Genomic DNA, 15,811 nt, shown 5'->3' with positions numbered 1-15,811 from the left:
TGGCCATGGGTTGGTACCATGACCAGCAGTCGCTATACCCAGTGCATTGACAAACCCACCAAAAGTGTCTGCTGGGCCATGCACCAGGCACAGAGATCCTAGCTGTCTTTGCTTGGTTTGAGGACATGCCGAGAGGCCCTGTGGCGGGGCACGGCTGAGTGACACTACTTGCCAACCTTTTGTCCTAGTTCGATGTCAATTCCTCCAGCGTATTTTGCAATACTCTTTGGCAAACAATTCTCAAAATGAATTTGAATTGAAAATATTTAATTTTGACTTCCCCCTAAAACTGTGCCCCCTCTCACATGTTTCTAAACATAACCAGAATGGTTTGAATGTCTTCTTTGGACACTTTCATGCAGCTCCCTCTAAAGGGGATTTTTTGGCGCCATCCCTGATACTTGTGGGCCCCGAATGGAACATTGCAAAACTTTCCAAAAATATTTAAAGTTGCCTATTTAAGTATCACGCTGTTCCATCCACAGGAGACGTTGTTCAACGTCTCATTGTCTAACGTCACTCTAAGGTTGGTTGGCAGGGAATTCAAACCTTCGCACGGTCCCACCCGCAGCCCAGCAGTTCTGTGGCCACATTTCACCGTGTGTAACTACCCACCTCTGTTACATTTCCTCGCCATCCCCAATGTCAGTAGATGCCACAGGGGTTGCTGAATGTCCCCTTGAAAGGATTCATCAGTGCAGCATCTATTGACCTACCCAACCAGGTCTGCAGACCCCGTGGGTGCATTTAACAATGCTTCTTCTTGTAAAGGGCACATTTCCACCAAATCACATGAAGGCAACGGGTTGTGCCAGGGGGCAACTACTAATTCAAAGTTGCTGTTAATGATATGATAGGTTATTTATAACGTGCTTAATACCCAGAGGTTTCTAAGCGCGGACCCGGGGATCGAACCTGTGGTGCTCCGTGTCCTCTTGCTTCCAAGGCGAGCACATTGCCCCTGAGCTATCCTCCCGAGACAGCTGTGCAGCTGTGTGAGATGCAGCTGTGTGAGATGAACAATTCAATATTGTGGTGTTAACAGGGTTTGCAACTTTTGGGGCCCAAGCAAATTTAGACTGGGATGTATATTTTCTTGGAAAATGTGTGTAGCTTTGTTAAACGGCGCCAAAACCAACTAGCATCTCAAATAGTGTTCTTCCTCTAAACAGTCCAACTTGGCCATAAATACGCTGCAATTACAGCCAAATGTGTAATGCACAAACATACGCATATGTGTATATATGTATGCATATGTAAACATTGTTACACATACATATTCACTGAAAAACTTTTTATGGTCCTCAACTAAGCACAGATAGTAAGTAATGTTAATATAAAAACAGTAGGAATTCCAAACAAATGCTTCTGTTGAAGGGATGGTATGGTTACAATGCGGAAGTTCACCAGCTATGACTTGCTATGCAACTATATCCCAGGCCCTCAAAATGTGATTTCACAGATGATATCACCAATGACCTCAACGGTGAGGTCAGTGGTGACGTCATTGATTACATCCTAAGAGGGATGGCCAGTGGCCCCATCCTCTGGTAGAAGGACCTATCTACGGAGGCGCAATCACTTTCTCCATAATAGTCATGCAGGAAAGCTGGAAATAGGGCACTCGCGTAATTAATTTCCATTACGCGTCAGAGGAGCTGGCGGTGGGATTGTAACGTGAAGTGCATCATCCTCAATGAAATGCTAGAGCAAGAAGAAAGCCAATTATCGCAACATATTGTGAAAGAGTTTGCAACAGAGCTGAGCATTCAGTGTTCGGAAGGCATCATAGCTTTATTCTACAACAGGCACCTTCGTCCGAAGGACTATATATGGATCGATGTGATGTACAGCACAAACTTGAAAGGCTTACGTAAGTAGATGGGCCTGGAGGATAGCTCAGGGGCAAGGCATTTGTCTTGGAAGCAAAACAACGCATATCAACACAGAGTCAGGTTCGAATCTGGGTCTTGTGCTTAGAAGCTGGTCTGCGGTATTAAGCGTGTTATAAAAGAATAATTATAATAATCATGTTGGTGGTAAGAAACAGCCCATAATCACAAAATAAGTTCTTTCCTAAAAATTTTCACATTTCTAACTGTATTGGTGGGACCACGATGGACCTGAATTGAAAATGGAAACTCTTCAAAATGTTGACTCTTTTAAACCTAAATCATTGCCTCGGCTTAAGTGTCGCAAGACCGCATTTACTTGGCCAATGCAAAATCCACTGACGTCGTGCTCTTTAGTTAAAACCTGTTTGTTTGCTTTCTTCCAGCTGAGCTAAACACCATTGCGCCAATAATCTCCAACTTCTTCCTGGCTTCGTACGCACTCATCAATTTCTCCTGCTTCCACGCTTCCTACGCAAAGTCACCAGGTTTGTTTTGGCATAGCATGCATATTTTACTCCACAACAAGCAGCATTAAGGGCGTCATATGCAAGAGATCATGAGAGATGGAAGGAGACTGCGACCTCGCTGATGACAGATGGATAACTTGTTGGCCAGTTGGGCTTACCGTGACCTTGAACTGTTTGGATCAATGTATTGGTGGCGTTAGGGCATCCAAGCTGGCTTCTTGCATGCATGATGAAAATGAACCTCATTCCTGAATTGGGGCATGTCGATTAAGTGAATCCTGATTGGTTGCTATGGTTTTCTAAGGTGCTATTGAGAAAGAATGAGCAGAAGAGCAATAGAAGGTGGAGAAGCAGCAGGCAAAGATAGAGCACTTTCGGAGCGTACTAGGCGGATGCATACTGTCCTTCCTACTGAGGTCACGGTGGGCTGACCGTGATATAAAGTAGAAAACAAATCGAAATCTGTTGGCCCAATGTGGGCCAAAACACCACAACGATACATTATCATGCAGAACAGACGGCAGAAATGAGGAAATAAATTAACTGCCACATTATGAATAACCAATCAGATGGAAAATATGAATGCCATTGGTGTGGCTATGATTTGACGAGCCCAAAACAAAAGTAGAAGACCTTATGTTTGATAGAGTGGTTTGCTAGAAACATGGGCTTTCTGTTGGTCAACACAAGGAATAAAAAATGGAACACGGTCACTTCTAAGGAAGACAAAAACATGTAGAACCGCTGCGAATACCACTTCTGTAGTGCCGGGTTTTGTCTAGTGGTCACTTTATGACACTGAGTTCGAGTTCTCAAAACAAAAGCTACTCTATAAAAGGTTGGACTTCGTATGACCACATAGTCATTTGAACTCAAAACCTCTGCTCTGCGCCCTCGAGTCACCACTATTAATCCTTCGTCCTCTATCACCCCTTGTGTTCTTTGTACACAGAGTGCTGCCTGACCTCCAACACTCACTTTTTTGCTCTCCTCGTTTCATTTTCTGTCCTACTTCTTGAGTGCACTTCTACTCAAGTTAAAAATCATAACTTATTAGTGCCCGGTGGATGCTAGACTCCTGGTACTTCTGCAGAGACTTAATGCGCATCCGCGCGGCACTTGCTGAACGCTCGCCATGTTGATGCTCCTCCATCACCTTCTATTGCTCTACCGCCCAATATTTCCTCATTCTGTGCGCCTTCAAATTACACTCTTTGTACACCAACTACCATTAATTCACTCAAATAAGAAGGTCTTCATCATTCTAGAAGTGGGGATCTGTCTCCTTTGGCACATCAGATGTTTTGGACTACATCTCCCATCAGGCCTATCCAGCATAGTCAATGGGGGGGTAGAGGGGGGAGCTTAAAAGCTGCTCTGTCAGCTAACCTCAACAATGGGTTTGAACCATTGCTCAGAGAGGGCAGCCTTGTGAACCTCTTTCCATTCAATGAATCTGTGTGAGAGGAAGGGTGCTGCAACGTTGGAGTTTAGTAAAAAACTGAAACCAAACAAGTGATGCGTGAACTTAGAAACCCACAATACGAAAACAGTAGGTAAGAGAGGCTCGGGCCAGATTCTATTGAAAGGAATTTAGGTTTATTTAAAAGGGCAACATATAGCATCTATTGGACTGACCCAAAATGCTAATCAAGGACAGGCTAGAAAACCTCAGCACTTTCTGTTTCATGGAAATGCATACAAATGTTTAGCAAACACCATCAGTATTATGGTGGCATCGCAAATGCAAGAAACGACTCTTCTACCATATAATTGGAGTATAATAGGCCATTTCAGTTAACTAGCCACACATATAACAGCACCATTTAATGACCATCCCATGAAGTTCATCTCAATTTCAGAGTCACAAAGCAATGCACTATGGGATTGTAGCCATTAAATAGAAAGCGTGAACTTTTGCTCCATATGAGAGAAATGTCTACTTGTTTTATATGCATCATTATCAGCTGACAGCTCTCATGGACTCAACAACCGCATATGTATGCATTTCACCCTAAATGGGTATAAGCACTGTGATGAGGTTGACATCCGTGTCAGCTACATGTATCTTACATGGAGCAAACATGCAAGCTTTGCACTTAATGGTTGCTTACCCTTAGTGAATTGGTCTTTGGCTAGAAACCGGCGGTGAACTTCCAGGGATGACTACTAGGTGGCACTGTGACGTGTGTGGTTTGTTCAGAGAAATTGACTATTCTACATATGTTGTATGATTGCAAATGTTTTAGAATTCAGTGAGTATTCCAAGTCAAACCATTTAAAAAGATGCTTCTTTCCCCCACAGGCTGGAGACCTGCATTCAAATATTACAACATGTGGGTGTCTCTTTTTGGAGCCATGCTGTGCTGCGGCGTCATGTTTGTCATCAACTGGTGGGCGGCGCTCATCACCTACGCCATTGAGCTCTTCCTCTACATATACGTGACGTACAAAAAGCCAGGTAATGTAATCCCTGGTGCTATATTGTCCTTTGATCTTTCAAATCTCATTCACTGTTGCTTGAGCCAACTTAGAAGCAGATAGCCAACAACAGCCAAGCCCATGCTGTTGAAGGCCTTTCTAGACTACTGCCATATGATGGGGGCCGGAAACATGTCACATTCTCAGGATATCCACCATTAATATTCATGAGATAGACTTACATACAATTATTCTAAATATATGCAAATTCTTTCTCATGAATATTAACGAGGGATATCCTGAAAACCCAGACAATTTTGTTATTTTGGACAAATAAATATTTCCTTAAGTAGCTCAGTTCCCTCTTCAGCTACAATGGGATCTTGGGAGCAATCTGAAGCTTGGTATTCAGCACTACGTCAGACACTTGCTATTTACAATAGGATAATCTTTCTTGGATGTCCAATGTGCCCTCGTTTGCCCACTATGAAGTGCCCTCCAGACGTCCTGATCTCACCTAGATTTAGCCATTGCTTTCTTTTATAATCCTCTTTCGCAAAATGCAACCCGACAACGATAGAACAAAACTTCTAAAATGCATAAGCACATAAAACATGCAACGGTCACAAAACAATAGCGATGCTGCAGGCAGAGATACTCTTCGTAGACTCAGAAACCGCAGACCTCAACACGGGAAAAAACGTCCCCTGTATTTGTGCAGCTTCGAAAGCGTGCTAGGTATTTCACAAGTCTGTAGAAGTAAAATTCCCAAATTCTGGTAATGCAAAATGTGCAATACTTCTCATAAGAATGACCTAATCGCTCTCCGGTTGAGATTTCTATCAAGAACTATCGAGGACCTTAAAAACGATGGCCATTTGGAACAAGTAGGCTTTCATTGTTCACAGCGGCTCATTTATAACGCAATTGGCAGCAAGTAGTGCATGGTATAATGGGATGCCAGAAAATGCAGGACAAAGATCTCTCCACACCAGGGGTGTTGCTAGGTCTTGAAAAGATCAGGGGCTAAGCTAATGTCAGGACTGGGGGGACTGAGGCCTAGGTAGCATTTTGGTTCTAGCACCTGTACGTCTATCCGGGGCTACAACCAAAAGACCAGGGGCTATAGCCACCTCAGCCCGCCCTAGCAACACCTCTGCTCCACACATTTCTAATTATGTTGCATCTGGCTCTTCGTCAACACATATCAGATTCCTGTTTATAATAGGGTAGACAAAAAGGACTGAAGTGGATGCAGGGATCATTACTTCTGAATTAGTCCTACCCATCAGTAAGGATCAGCACATTTGCTTTGTTGTTTACGCTGGTCAGAATTATTCTTTGGTTGGGATCATGGAGACAGCCGGAATGAGCAGAAGTAAGTAGGCTCACTGGTTGGAGTAAGTTGCGTACCGTCCTGATCGGAATTCCATGTTATGTTAAGATATATCTATACTGCACACATCACCACCGTAGTGATCTTACAGCGTCTAGCCTTGTCCTGGTTTCGGTGCATTGTTACCCGCAGGGTGTGTCTAGACCATGGTCTGTTGGAAGTGGGGAATACATGAGAGCAAGAGAAAGACTTAGAAGCAAAGCTAGAAACAGAGTTGTAAATCGAGACCGATTAGTTATATGATGCACAAGCAGTTCAATAGGGGGTGACAAGGGGAATGTTTGCAGTAGTGCGGATGCCTTGTGTAGCATGTAGCAAACTATAGCTTTCACACGAGTGGTAACATCTAGGCCGGGAGCTGTGTGCTCCTAGACACAAGTATTGTGTGCTTGCATGATCGGGTTGGGGTGTTCTCAAGCAGGCTCCTGTAATGTGGAGGCTTTCAGCTCTGTGGTTTATAAGCAACCCCTCCTGCAAACATGGAAGGACCTGTGAAGAGGGGGAAATTAGCATCCCTGCCCAGATTCACAGAAGCGCTGTATAATGGCAAAACCCCCATTAGAAAGCTCTCTGTGAATGAGGCCCTTAGTCTCCAACAACGGTGTCCTACCTGAGATTTAATATGATTATATAGAGTGATAACAGCACTTTCTGGGTCATGGCAGGGTTAAGCAGAGTGATAAGCAGAAGGTATAATGATGCAGGGGTTTCTTTATTTCTTATTTGGTTGCTCGGGAGGATAGCTCAGGGGCAACATGCTCGCCTTGGAAGCAAGATGACACAGAGCAACACAGGTTCGATCCCTGGGTCTGCGCTTAGAAACCTCTAGGTATTAAGCGTCTTATAAATAACCTATTATGTTGTACATACAGCACCATCGCGCTGCACTGCATTAGCTTCCTGGTGCTTTGAGGCCCTGCAGTGTGTGGCAAAGGGCAGGAAAGAAAAGAAATACGTGAAAAAAGCACACCCAATATATGAAACGATGTATATTGTAATACATATTGTTGTGAAGATACCCTTTGGGTGTTTTGGCTGGGAACCAGGAGTACAAGGAGGCTAGGTTGAGAGTACTCCATCGGCTTCACTAAAAAGACACACAGTGGCCTGGGACATTGCTGATAGGCTGCAGGGCAGGTGGTGGGTTCTAGCTGCCAAGGTGATGTGGGCTTTAGCTCCTCAGTGGGGTGACGTTCCAAGGCGTGCACGGGTTTGCGAGAGGCCAGCATGGGATCATTCTTTCATGGGGACCCAGTGGCGGGATTAGAGTCTTAGGGCCTCATTACACGGTAGGCGGAGGACCAAGGTGCTATTAGCACATTGGTCCATGCCGGTAAAATACCGGCACCGCCTTGGAGGAAAGGGGAATTACCGCCCTATTCCAAGGTTGGCAAGGCGGTAATTCCCCATTCCCCCTTTGCCCTTCCCCATTCCCATTTTTGCCCCATAGGGCTCTATGGGAATGGGGAAGGCGCTAATTACGGTGCCGCAAATTGCGGTACCGTAATTAGCACCCTTGTCCCTTTGCGGGTTGGTTTTTAACGCCTGCTAAACAGCAGGCGTTAAAGTACCAACCCACAAAGGGACCTCGTAGTAAGGTGGTAAGGGTTTACCGGTACCGGTGCCCTTACCGGTACCGGTAAACCCTTACCACCGTCCGTGTAATGAGGCCCTTTTGTAGTCTGAGGTGTTCTTGCTTGGGTCCCTGTAGGACTTTGAAAAGGAATGGGATATGGCCTAGTCGTGGTTGTCTCATAACACCTGTTCCTCCTGGTGGAACATGGCCCCACATAGAAGATGCCCATCTTTTGCGCGTGGCATAGCGGCACCTTCCTGAGACCCTCTTTCGTGGATACCAAGAGCAAGGGGTGAACAGCCCGTCCTCGTGCAGGGTTTCCCGCGCGCGCTTTAAGAGCATTCCTTTTCAACAATCAAGATGGTTGGTTCACTAAAGTGTTCAGGTTTTCTGGACAGACATTGATTTGCAAAATCATCTTGAAATGCAAAATTGTCTTTTTTCTTTGTTCTCTCATTCGCCAACAACCTCATCAGTCTCCAACTTGCACATCCGCACCCCAGTGCCTTTAAACTTTCATGAGGGGGGGGGCATTTTTCACATGCCATTTAACACTGATGACATCACCTTAAGTGACTAATGGGCGTAAAAAACAATCATAAGATTATATTTCTTAAAATACTAAATCGATTCTAAAGCAGACTTTAGACTTTTTTAAATACCAACCACATTTTAAATAAGGTGCTGCCCTGGAGGGGGTCATTGTATGACATGGCCATACATATTCCACTACAGCCTCATATGGCCATTTACTACCATCTTATACCAAGCATAGCTGCACCTGTCCTGTCTAGTAATCATATGCCAGGTAAAGAGCTATATGCCCAGGTGCTGCCATAATACAGTGCGGCTAATGTAGCCTAAAGTGCAGAGTCAGCATGTTTCATAGCGCCCCCCTCCCCCATAGATGGTTTCCATGCACCTGCTACAGATATCTATATGTATCCTCCAGACCACAAGCCTCTGTGCCAATGAGAGAACTCAGTGATTAAAAGCAGAGGTCTTTGGGTTATATTCAGGTCACGAGTCTGAAATCTGGTAAAATATCATGCTACATTACTTTGCCTGCAGCTCAGTAGCATAACAAAAAAATCTGAGGGTCCCCCTGCGTGCCATGCTGAGGTCCACTGCCCCCCATCAAGCTCCTCAAAGCACGAGACGCGCAACACTCCAGGCCGGACCAGACTACAATGTGTGCACAATTCCCATGATGAGCATGCCACAGTAGGGCATGTGTGTGCAGCGCTAGGTGAAAGGTGAAAGGTGTAAGCATGTTTTTTTAATCAAAGCTTACATCTTTCACACAATGTAGAAACAAGGGGGCGGTGGGAATTATTTAATCGGAGGGGCTTAAATATGCGAGAGTGACCGAGCGTAGTGATGGACCCCACACTAACGAGTGGAGATTTGGGGAGGGAGGGGTTCACCCCCCAACCCCGAGATTTATTTTGTACTAATGGGTTGAAATGGGGAATTGTACAGTACACTTTCTGTAAAAATAAATTGAGTAAAACGTCCCACAGTTTGTAACCAGTTTTGTAGGGTAACTCATGAAAAAAATCCAATAGAATCAAGTCAGCAACAGTGCACTGCATCATTTTCCAATGCATTTTCAAGCCTTTCCCCACAACGTATGCCATTACAAAAACATGTTCATGCTGGCTCTGCCCATACATTTCCATACTGGTTGCACCAATATAAGCCAGTATTCCCATTTATTATGTTCATCTTTACTTTGCGCATAATGCCAAAACAAATACTAAAAGAAAACATACTCACTCTGACTCTACCAATATATGCCAGTACCCCAACATAAGAACATATGTCTTTTAGCTGTGCCATTAAAAGTGCCATGCCACAATAAGGCAACATATCCAAACTGGCTCCATGGTAGGCCAGTCAAGACACATAAGAACACTTATCATTCTTGGTCTATCATAGTTGCTCAGTAAAACATGCCATGCCACAATAAGAAATGACTGATCTGACTGCACCAAAATGCCAGTCTAGCCACATAATAACACATATCATGCTTGCTTTATCATGCCCATTAAAAAAGCAGTAGCGCAGTACCCGTTTCCAGTCACCGCAGGACTCCATGCCAGCATGACTGCTCCACAACGCAGACAGGAACCAGGAAGCTCTCAATCAATCAGAACTTCCTGACATGCGCAGTGGAGCCCGAGTGCCTCCATGTCACATTGCAAAAGGAAATCATGTGTTTGCGGCTCGAGACGGATGCTCTCCACCTCCAGCTTCAAAATAATTATTTCCTTTGCAACGTGTGATGGAGGAGCCGGAGCACTTCCATCTCTACCGCAGGAGAAACCATTATTTCCTTTGCAGCAGGAGATGGAGGCACGCCATCTTCTGTTGCAAAAGAAATAATGATTTCCTTTGCGGTGAGATTGAGGTGCCGGAGCGCAGCCAACCTGCACCGCAAAATAAATGATTTCTTTTTGGATCTCGATCTTCCCCAGGACATGGCGTTGCGGGGGGGCCCCCCATGCTGATGCGGCTCCCGTTACGCCAATGACACTGCTTCTGTAATCCGTGACCAGGGGTTGCAGAGGCAGTGCTAGGGGTCGCAGGAAAGTTACCAGGAGTCGCAGCTGTCACCCCTGGCAATCCTCAAATTACATCCGTGAGTGCCGCTGCTCTAGGTCCTTGTAACCCAGAGGGTACGGCGGCACTCTTATCCCCAATGACACTCGAATACATTCAGAGTCAGCCTGAGAGCAGCACAATAGTGTAAAGAGCCTACCACTGAGTAATAAGTTCTGCCGCATAGCGCATTAATATTCACTGAGTTTTACAGACGCGCTCATTCCTAGATCCTGGTGCTAGCGCGCACCAGAGATCCAATGTACCGTAAACTTTGATTTGATGTATATATTTACATAGCACATAACAATCCAACGGGTATCATCAAAGCGCTTTTGTTTGTAATCAGTTTGGTGGCCAGTGTCACCATGACTATCAAATGAGTTTGGCCAATGAAAGGATTTTCAGAAATATATGTACTTCTTTAAAGTGTGTATGAAATATAATTAAAAAAAACATATATTTCTTTTTCCAGATGTGAACTGGGGTTCTTCCACGCAGGCCCTGTATTTTGTTAAATCATTAAATACTGCTTTAGAATTGACCGCTGTGGACAACCATGTGAAAAACTTTCGGTATGTATTTCATTAAAATGGCGAATACAGCTCTTCATATTTCTGTCTGTGTACATGAACATGACATGCAATCCCCATGAACTCCCCTGGTTTCTCTGCAGGCCTCAGTGCATCGTGCTTACTGGGGAACCTATGACCAGGCCTGCCCTGCTCGATGTTACCCATTTATTCACCAAGAACATGGGTCTCTGCATCTGCTCGGAAGTGTTTGTGGTAGGTAATGACTTATTCATTTCCGGGGCATCCCCTTCACGCAGCCGTATGGCGCTCAACTGCATTTCTCAATCGCATATCTATAAATAAATAACAGTCAATAAACTAAATATTGATGCTTTACTTTCTCCAAGGAAGCAAAGATGTATTAGTAAAATATGTATTATAAATGTAATGTTTATTTAAGTGAAAAATTCATACCAACAATGGGCACAATATTTGAATCCACATTTATGTTATGCTATGTATGTGGCATAGAGACTGTAATATATCACTACTTTCTTCGCAACAACCTGGTCAAAATGTACATTCTAGTAAGCAGATAGCATGTTCCTTTGGAGAGCTAACTACATCATGCTAACCACATGCTGTTTGACATGGGTGGGGGGAGAACATGCCACCATCATGCTAATTTTACTGAGAAATCTGTTCGGCCACCCTTGTTCTATGTGGTACAAGTAAGCTATTATGGTACCACTGTGCTGTTTGTTAAAAGTAAGCCATCGTGCCACTACTCTCTTGTTTGGTACAAGTAAGCTATTGTGATACCACTCTGCTTTTATGGCACAAGTAAGCTATTGTGATACCACTCTGCTTTTATGGCACAAGTAAGCTATTGTGATACCACTCTGCTTTTATGGCACAAGTAAGCTATTGTGATACCACTCTGCTTTTATGGCACAAGTAAGCTATTGGGCTAGCACTGTGCTGTTTGGTAAGCTATCCTGGTATAACCATGCTGGTTGGTGTGAGGAAGCTATCATCTTACAACAACACTATTTTGTATAGAAGAAATTGAGTTCTAAATTTTGTTGCCCCCGTATAGGCAGAGAGTACAGATGTCACATGGTTCCTCATCCTAAACTGGAAGTCCTTTTCCCCCGGAGGTGCTGCTTGCCCGAACCCCTAGGGGTGACTTGCTTGTAGGGGTTCGGGCAAACACTATTTGGTACAAGGAAACTGGAGTTCTAACTTTTGTGGCCCCCATGTACGCAGAGAGTGCAGATTTCACAGGGTTCCTCATCCTATCCTGGGAGGCCTTGTCCTCAAAGTGGGTGTGAAGTCCTGCTTGCCAGAATACCTAAGGAGGCCCTTGTTGAGCGCACTCACCTCCCTAGCCTCAAATGGGGTGGCTCACCCTTGGGGAAAGGGAATGAATATCCCAGATTCATCACAGACTATGAAAAGGAATTTAATGACATAATGGTGGGTATCTCATGATAGATGTCCCGCCTTGTGGAACAAGGTCTATCACATGGTCTATGGTATGAGATAGCTATCCTGGTACAACCATGCTGTTTGGTATCAGAAAGCCATCATCTTTCCACCACAACTATTTGGTATTGGAAAACTGGAGTTCTCAATCATGGGCTCTTCGTTGACTTACTCTGCCTTTATATGTATACATGTTTTCTTTTAAAACTTATACATTGAATATATATAAATGTATATATATATATATATATATATATATATATATATATATATATATATATATATATAAAAATATATTTTTATATGCATATATATATATATATATATATATTCAGTGGAAAATACTTTAAAACTTTAGCTAAGAGACAGTGAAGTTGAAACAATGAAACGCAACAAAACAGTTAAAATTCAGCAGGTGTTGGAAATGAATCGGTTTTACAAAGGTAGCGGGCGCCCCTCTCTCGCAAGAACAGACATGATAACCTGTTCAGTGGTTATCATGTCAGGCTCAGCTTCACCTCACTGATGATGCCCAACAAGGCTGAAACACGTGTATGGGGTTGCTGATGGTACTCTTGTTCAGAGAGGAATTGCCATAGCATTTCGGTGCTGGACTGCCCTTGTGGGTGGGACAAAGACTGATATGCAAATGGATATTTCCCATCTGTGAAGGTACAGTGAGCAAAAAGCAATGGCTGCGAACTCTCAATGTGGTTAATAACCACTGAACAGGTTATCATGCCTTGTTCTTTCGAGAGAGGGGCGCCTGCTACCTTTTTTGTATGTTGGAAATGAATCGACCTTAACTCAAAGTCTCCCGATGATGTTTTACCTAATCACTTCTGTGATGTCAGGAGTAACATCATCAGGATGTTCATGGGCTGCACAATGGTGGGACTCAGAGCTAAGGTCCAGTCGCTTCCAAATCTAGCTAAATTTCATGGGTTTTGTTGGATTTAATTGTTTCAATGTAACTGTCTCAAAGTTTTTTCACTGAATTGCAAGTGTTTTGTTAGGCTATAAATCACTAAACCTGTAATAGTAAAAGACTGTGGCCCACTGGCCCCCATGGTGAACAATGGCCAATCAGCCTCTGGCCGTGGCCTGTAGCCACTTTGCAACAACTACTGTGCATGATGGTATCCCACTGGCTATGGCCTGCGGCCATTGGCAGTGGACATCACTACTGCTCATTGCCTTCACCCAGTGGCCACTTTGGAACAATCTGTGCAATAGATTATCGTCAGTGTTCATTATTTATTTTGTTTCCCACTCTTTCATTCCAGCGAGAGAGCTTTGAAAGAATGCTCCGCGGCTTTCAGTTACCGTGAGAATAATTTGTGCTGAAACGCAACCTGTTTTGGTTCTTGCGAAAAGACAAAAATGCCATTAAATTAAAAATTCTTTCATCAAAACCCCCCCAACAACTTAAATATGCGCACCTCTTCCTTTTTAGTGTACCCACAACACCCTGATGGGAAACTGCCACCAGCTCCTCTCCAAATGCTCTTTTTCGGATGTTTAATCCCAAGACTCACTTCCAAATCCTGCAATGATCTCGCAAAATTCACACAGTTTTTCTTGTTAAAAGACAGAAACGATTAGTCTGAACTAGCCCTTGCTAAGCCTCCTCAAAACTCTCAAAATCTCCAAATGCGCCTCTTACATTCACCACACATCCACATTCCCTTCCCCCTCCAAATCTAGGTTTGAGGGTGTTTCTTTTTGCATTCTCACAGGATTCTTTCAAGAACGACTCACATCACAGCAAAAGAAAATGGCGGATTGGCCACACTTCCTGCAATGCACCACTGGAGATTTTTTTAAAAATTGGAGGATAACACCACAAATATGTTATATGGCTAATGGGCGTATTTACAGAAAACCACCAATAGTCACATCTTACCTGCTTTGTGCCAAACCTGTTTTGAATTTGGTGTAAACCTTTCCAGAGGTTTTCTCTAAGTGCCTTTTCAATAGATGAACATTTTCCCCTTTGAGAAAAACAATAGAAAAACAACAGAAAAACAACCCCTTTTCCCAAAGATGTATCATCTTTAAACCATTGGAGGAATTTGCATCACACTTTCCAGTTTTGGGGGGACGCAGGCTAGAAAACATCCTTGGAGTATTTCGTACAGATACATGAACCGAGTCCAAATGTATTAGCACTAGAATTTTCATAATGGATCATAGTTTTCACCTAAACTATAGGGTGAGAGTGTGTATGGTTTTCTAACAACCCCCCCTAAAAGCCCGTTGATGCTGCTTATCTATTGACACAGCACTGTCGCATTAAGCCTGCTAGGCTGCTCTGGTATCCCATCATGCAGTGCAGTGACAGTGGAGCCGCAGTTCATTTTTCTGCTCCACGGAGCAAGCATCTCTGAGCTCACATCAAGCTTTACAAGCTTGTTCTTTTATTCAAAATTGGATCACGGGAAATACAGGGCACCTAGGAACTAGCCTCACTTTCTAAGGGGGCAACGCCCTCTATAATCTCTAGTTGTGACAACCGGAACCCTCTTACTCGTTCTCTTCCCCTTAGTCCTCATCCTCTCCTGAGAAGGAGGGAAAAAACATGGGCACCCTGAGCAAATAAGCCTACACTACTGCAGCCTCCATTTTGAGGAGGAAGAGGCAGCGTTGCCCCTGTACTGGGCAGGTCACACAGAGATGTAGGTAGTCATTCAAGTGCTAGGCTGCTTTCTTTCCAGTAGACAGTTTTATAAATGAAATTACGAAGGAAGACTGTCTAGATGCAGACTATAGCCCACCAGCCTGAGCCATGGCACCCCCTGCAAAGCGAGGGCCTCGACAATGGCTGCGGGCTGTTATCAGCCATGTCCGCCCCCCCTCCAACCCCTGCCAGGGGGTGAAAGCCATTCACACCGCAGGGTTTACTCAGGGTGCGAATGGTTTCTTTCTCCCCTCGGGAGATTTGCGCTGCTTGCGCAGCCAATCTCCCGAGGGGGAAAAAATGAAAAAAGATGGCCCTTTTCAATTTCTATGGCAGTGGCCAGGATCGGAACGAGCGCATCACCCAGAGCTCAAAGCTCCTGTTTTGCAGGTAAATTGGGAGGGTGGGTGCGGCATGGTATGTATTTGGCTGGTTTTGGGGGTGATGAAGTTGGGGATGTCCATCACTCCGTTACACGGGCATGCTGATCAAGCAACCAGGAATCCCTCCCAGCAGAATATACAGCGCTCCATTGCGTTCTAGCTAGGTTTGCGCTAAATAAATCACCTAGTGCCTACATACATACAAGCTATGCAAATGACCAAAATATGTACAAGGAAACACATGAATCAGCTTGTGCTTATACCACAGCTAGAAACAGGATTAAACAATTCATGAATGACCACTGAGTTTGTTTTATTACACAAACATTCTCACATATAAAATTTTGTTGAAGGCACGCTTGCCTCTCTAACTGAAATGGCTATCA

The 15,811-nt window shown here is 44.2% G+C and overlaps 1 protein-coding gene across 3 annotated transcripts in view; it reads left to right on the top strand.

The window, feature by feature from the left end:
* Nucleotides 1-15,811, top strand: part of SLC12A1 (solute carrier family 12 member 1) — a 245,755-nt gene that overhangs the window by 132,539 nt on the left and 97,405 nt on the right. For all 3 annotated transcript variants that reach the window (XM_069624794.1, XM_069624795.1, XM_069624796.1), the window contains exons 14-17: nucleotides 2,279-2,380; nucleotides 4,668-4,823; nucleotides 10,835-10,934; nucleotides 11,036-11,147. In XM_069624794.1, coding sequence (XP_069480895.1) covers nucleotides 2,279-2,380; nucleotides 4,668-4,823; nucleotides 10,835-10,934; nucleotides 11,036-11,147 — 470 coding nt within the window. The remainder of the gene's footprint in view (nucleotides 1-2,278; nucleotides 2,381-4,667; nucleotides 4,824-10,834; nucleotides 10,935-11,035; nucleotides 11,148-15,811) is intronic.

Source organism: Ambystoma mexicanum, chromosome 11 (assembly GCF_040938575.1).
Source record: "Ambystoma mexicanum isolate Mex_15411 chromosome 11, UKY_AmexF1_1, whole genome shotgun sequence".
NCBI classification, from domain to species: Eukaryota; Metazoa; Chordata; class Amphibia; order Caudata; family Ambystomatidae; genus Ambystoma; species Ambystoma mexicanum.
Note: the sequence above shows the minus strand (reverse complement) of the source record. Positions and strands in the feature narration are given on the sequence as shown.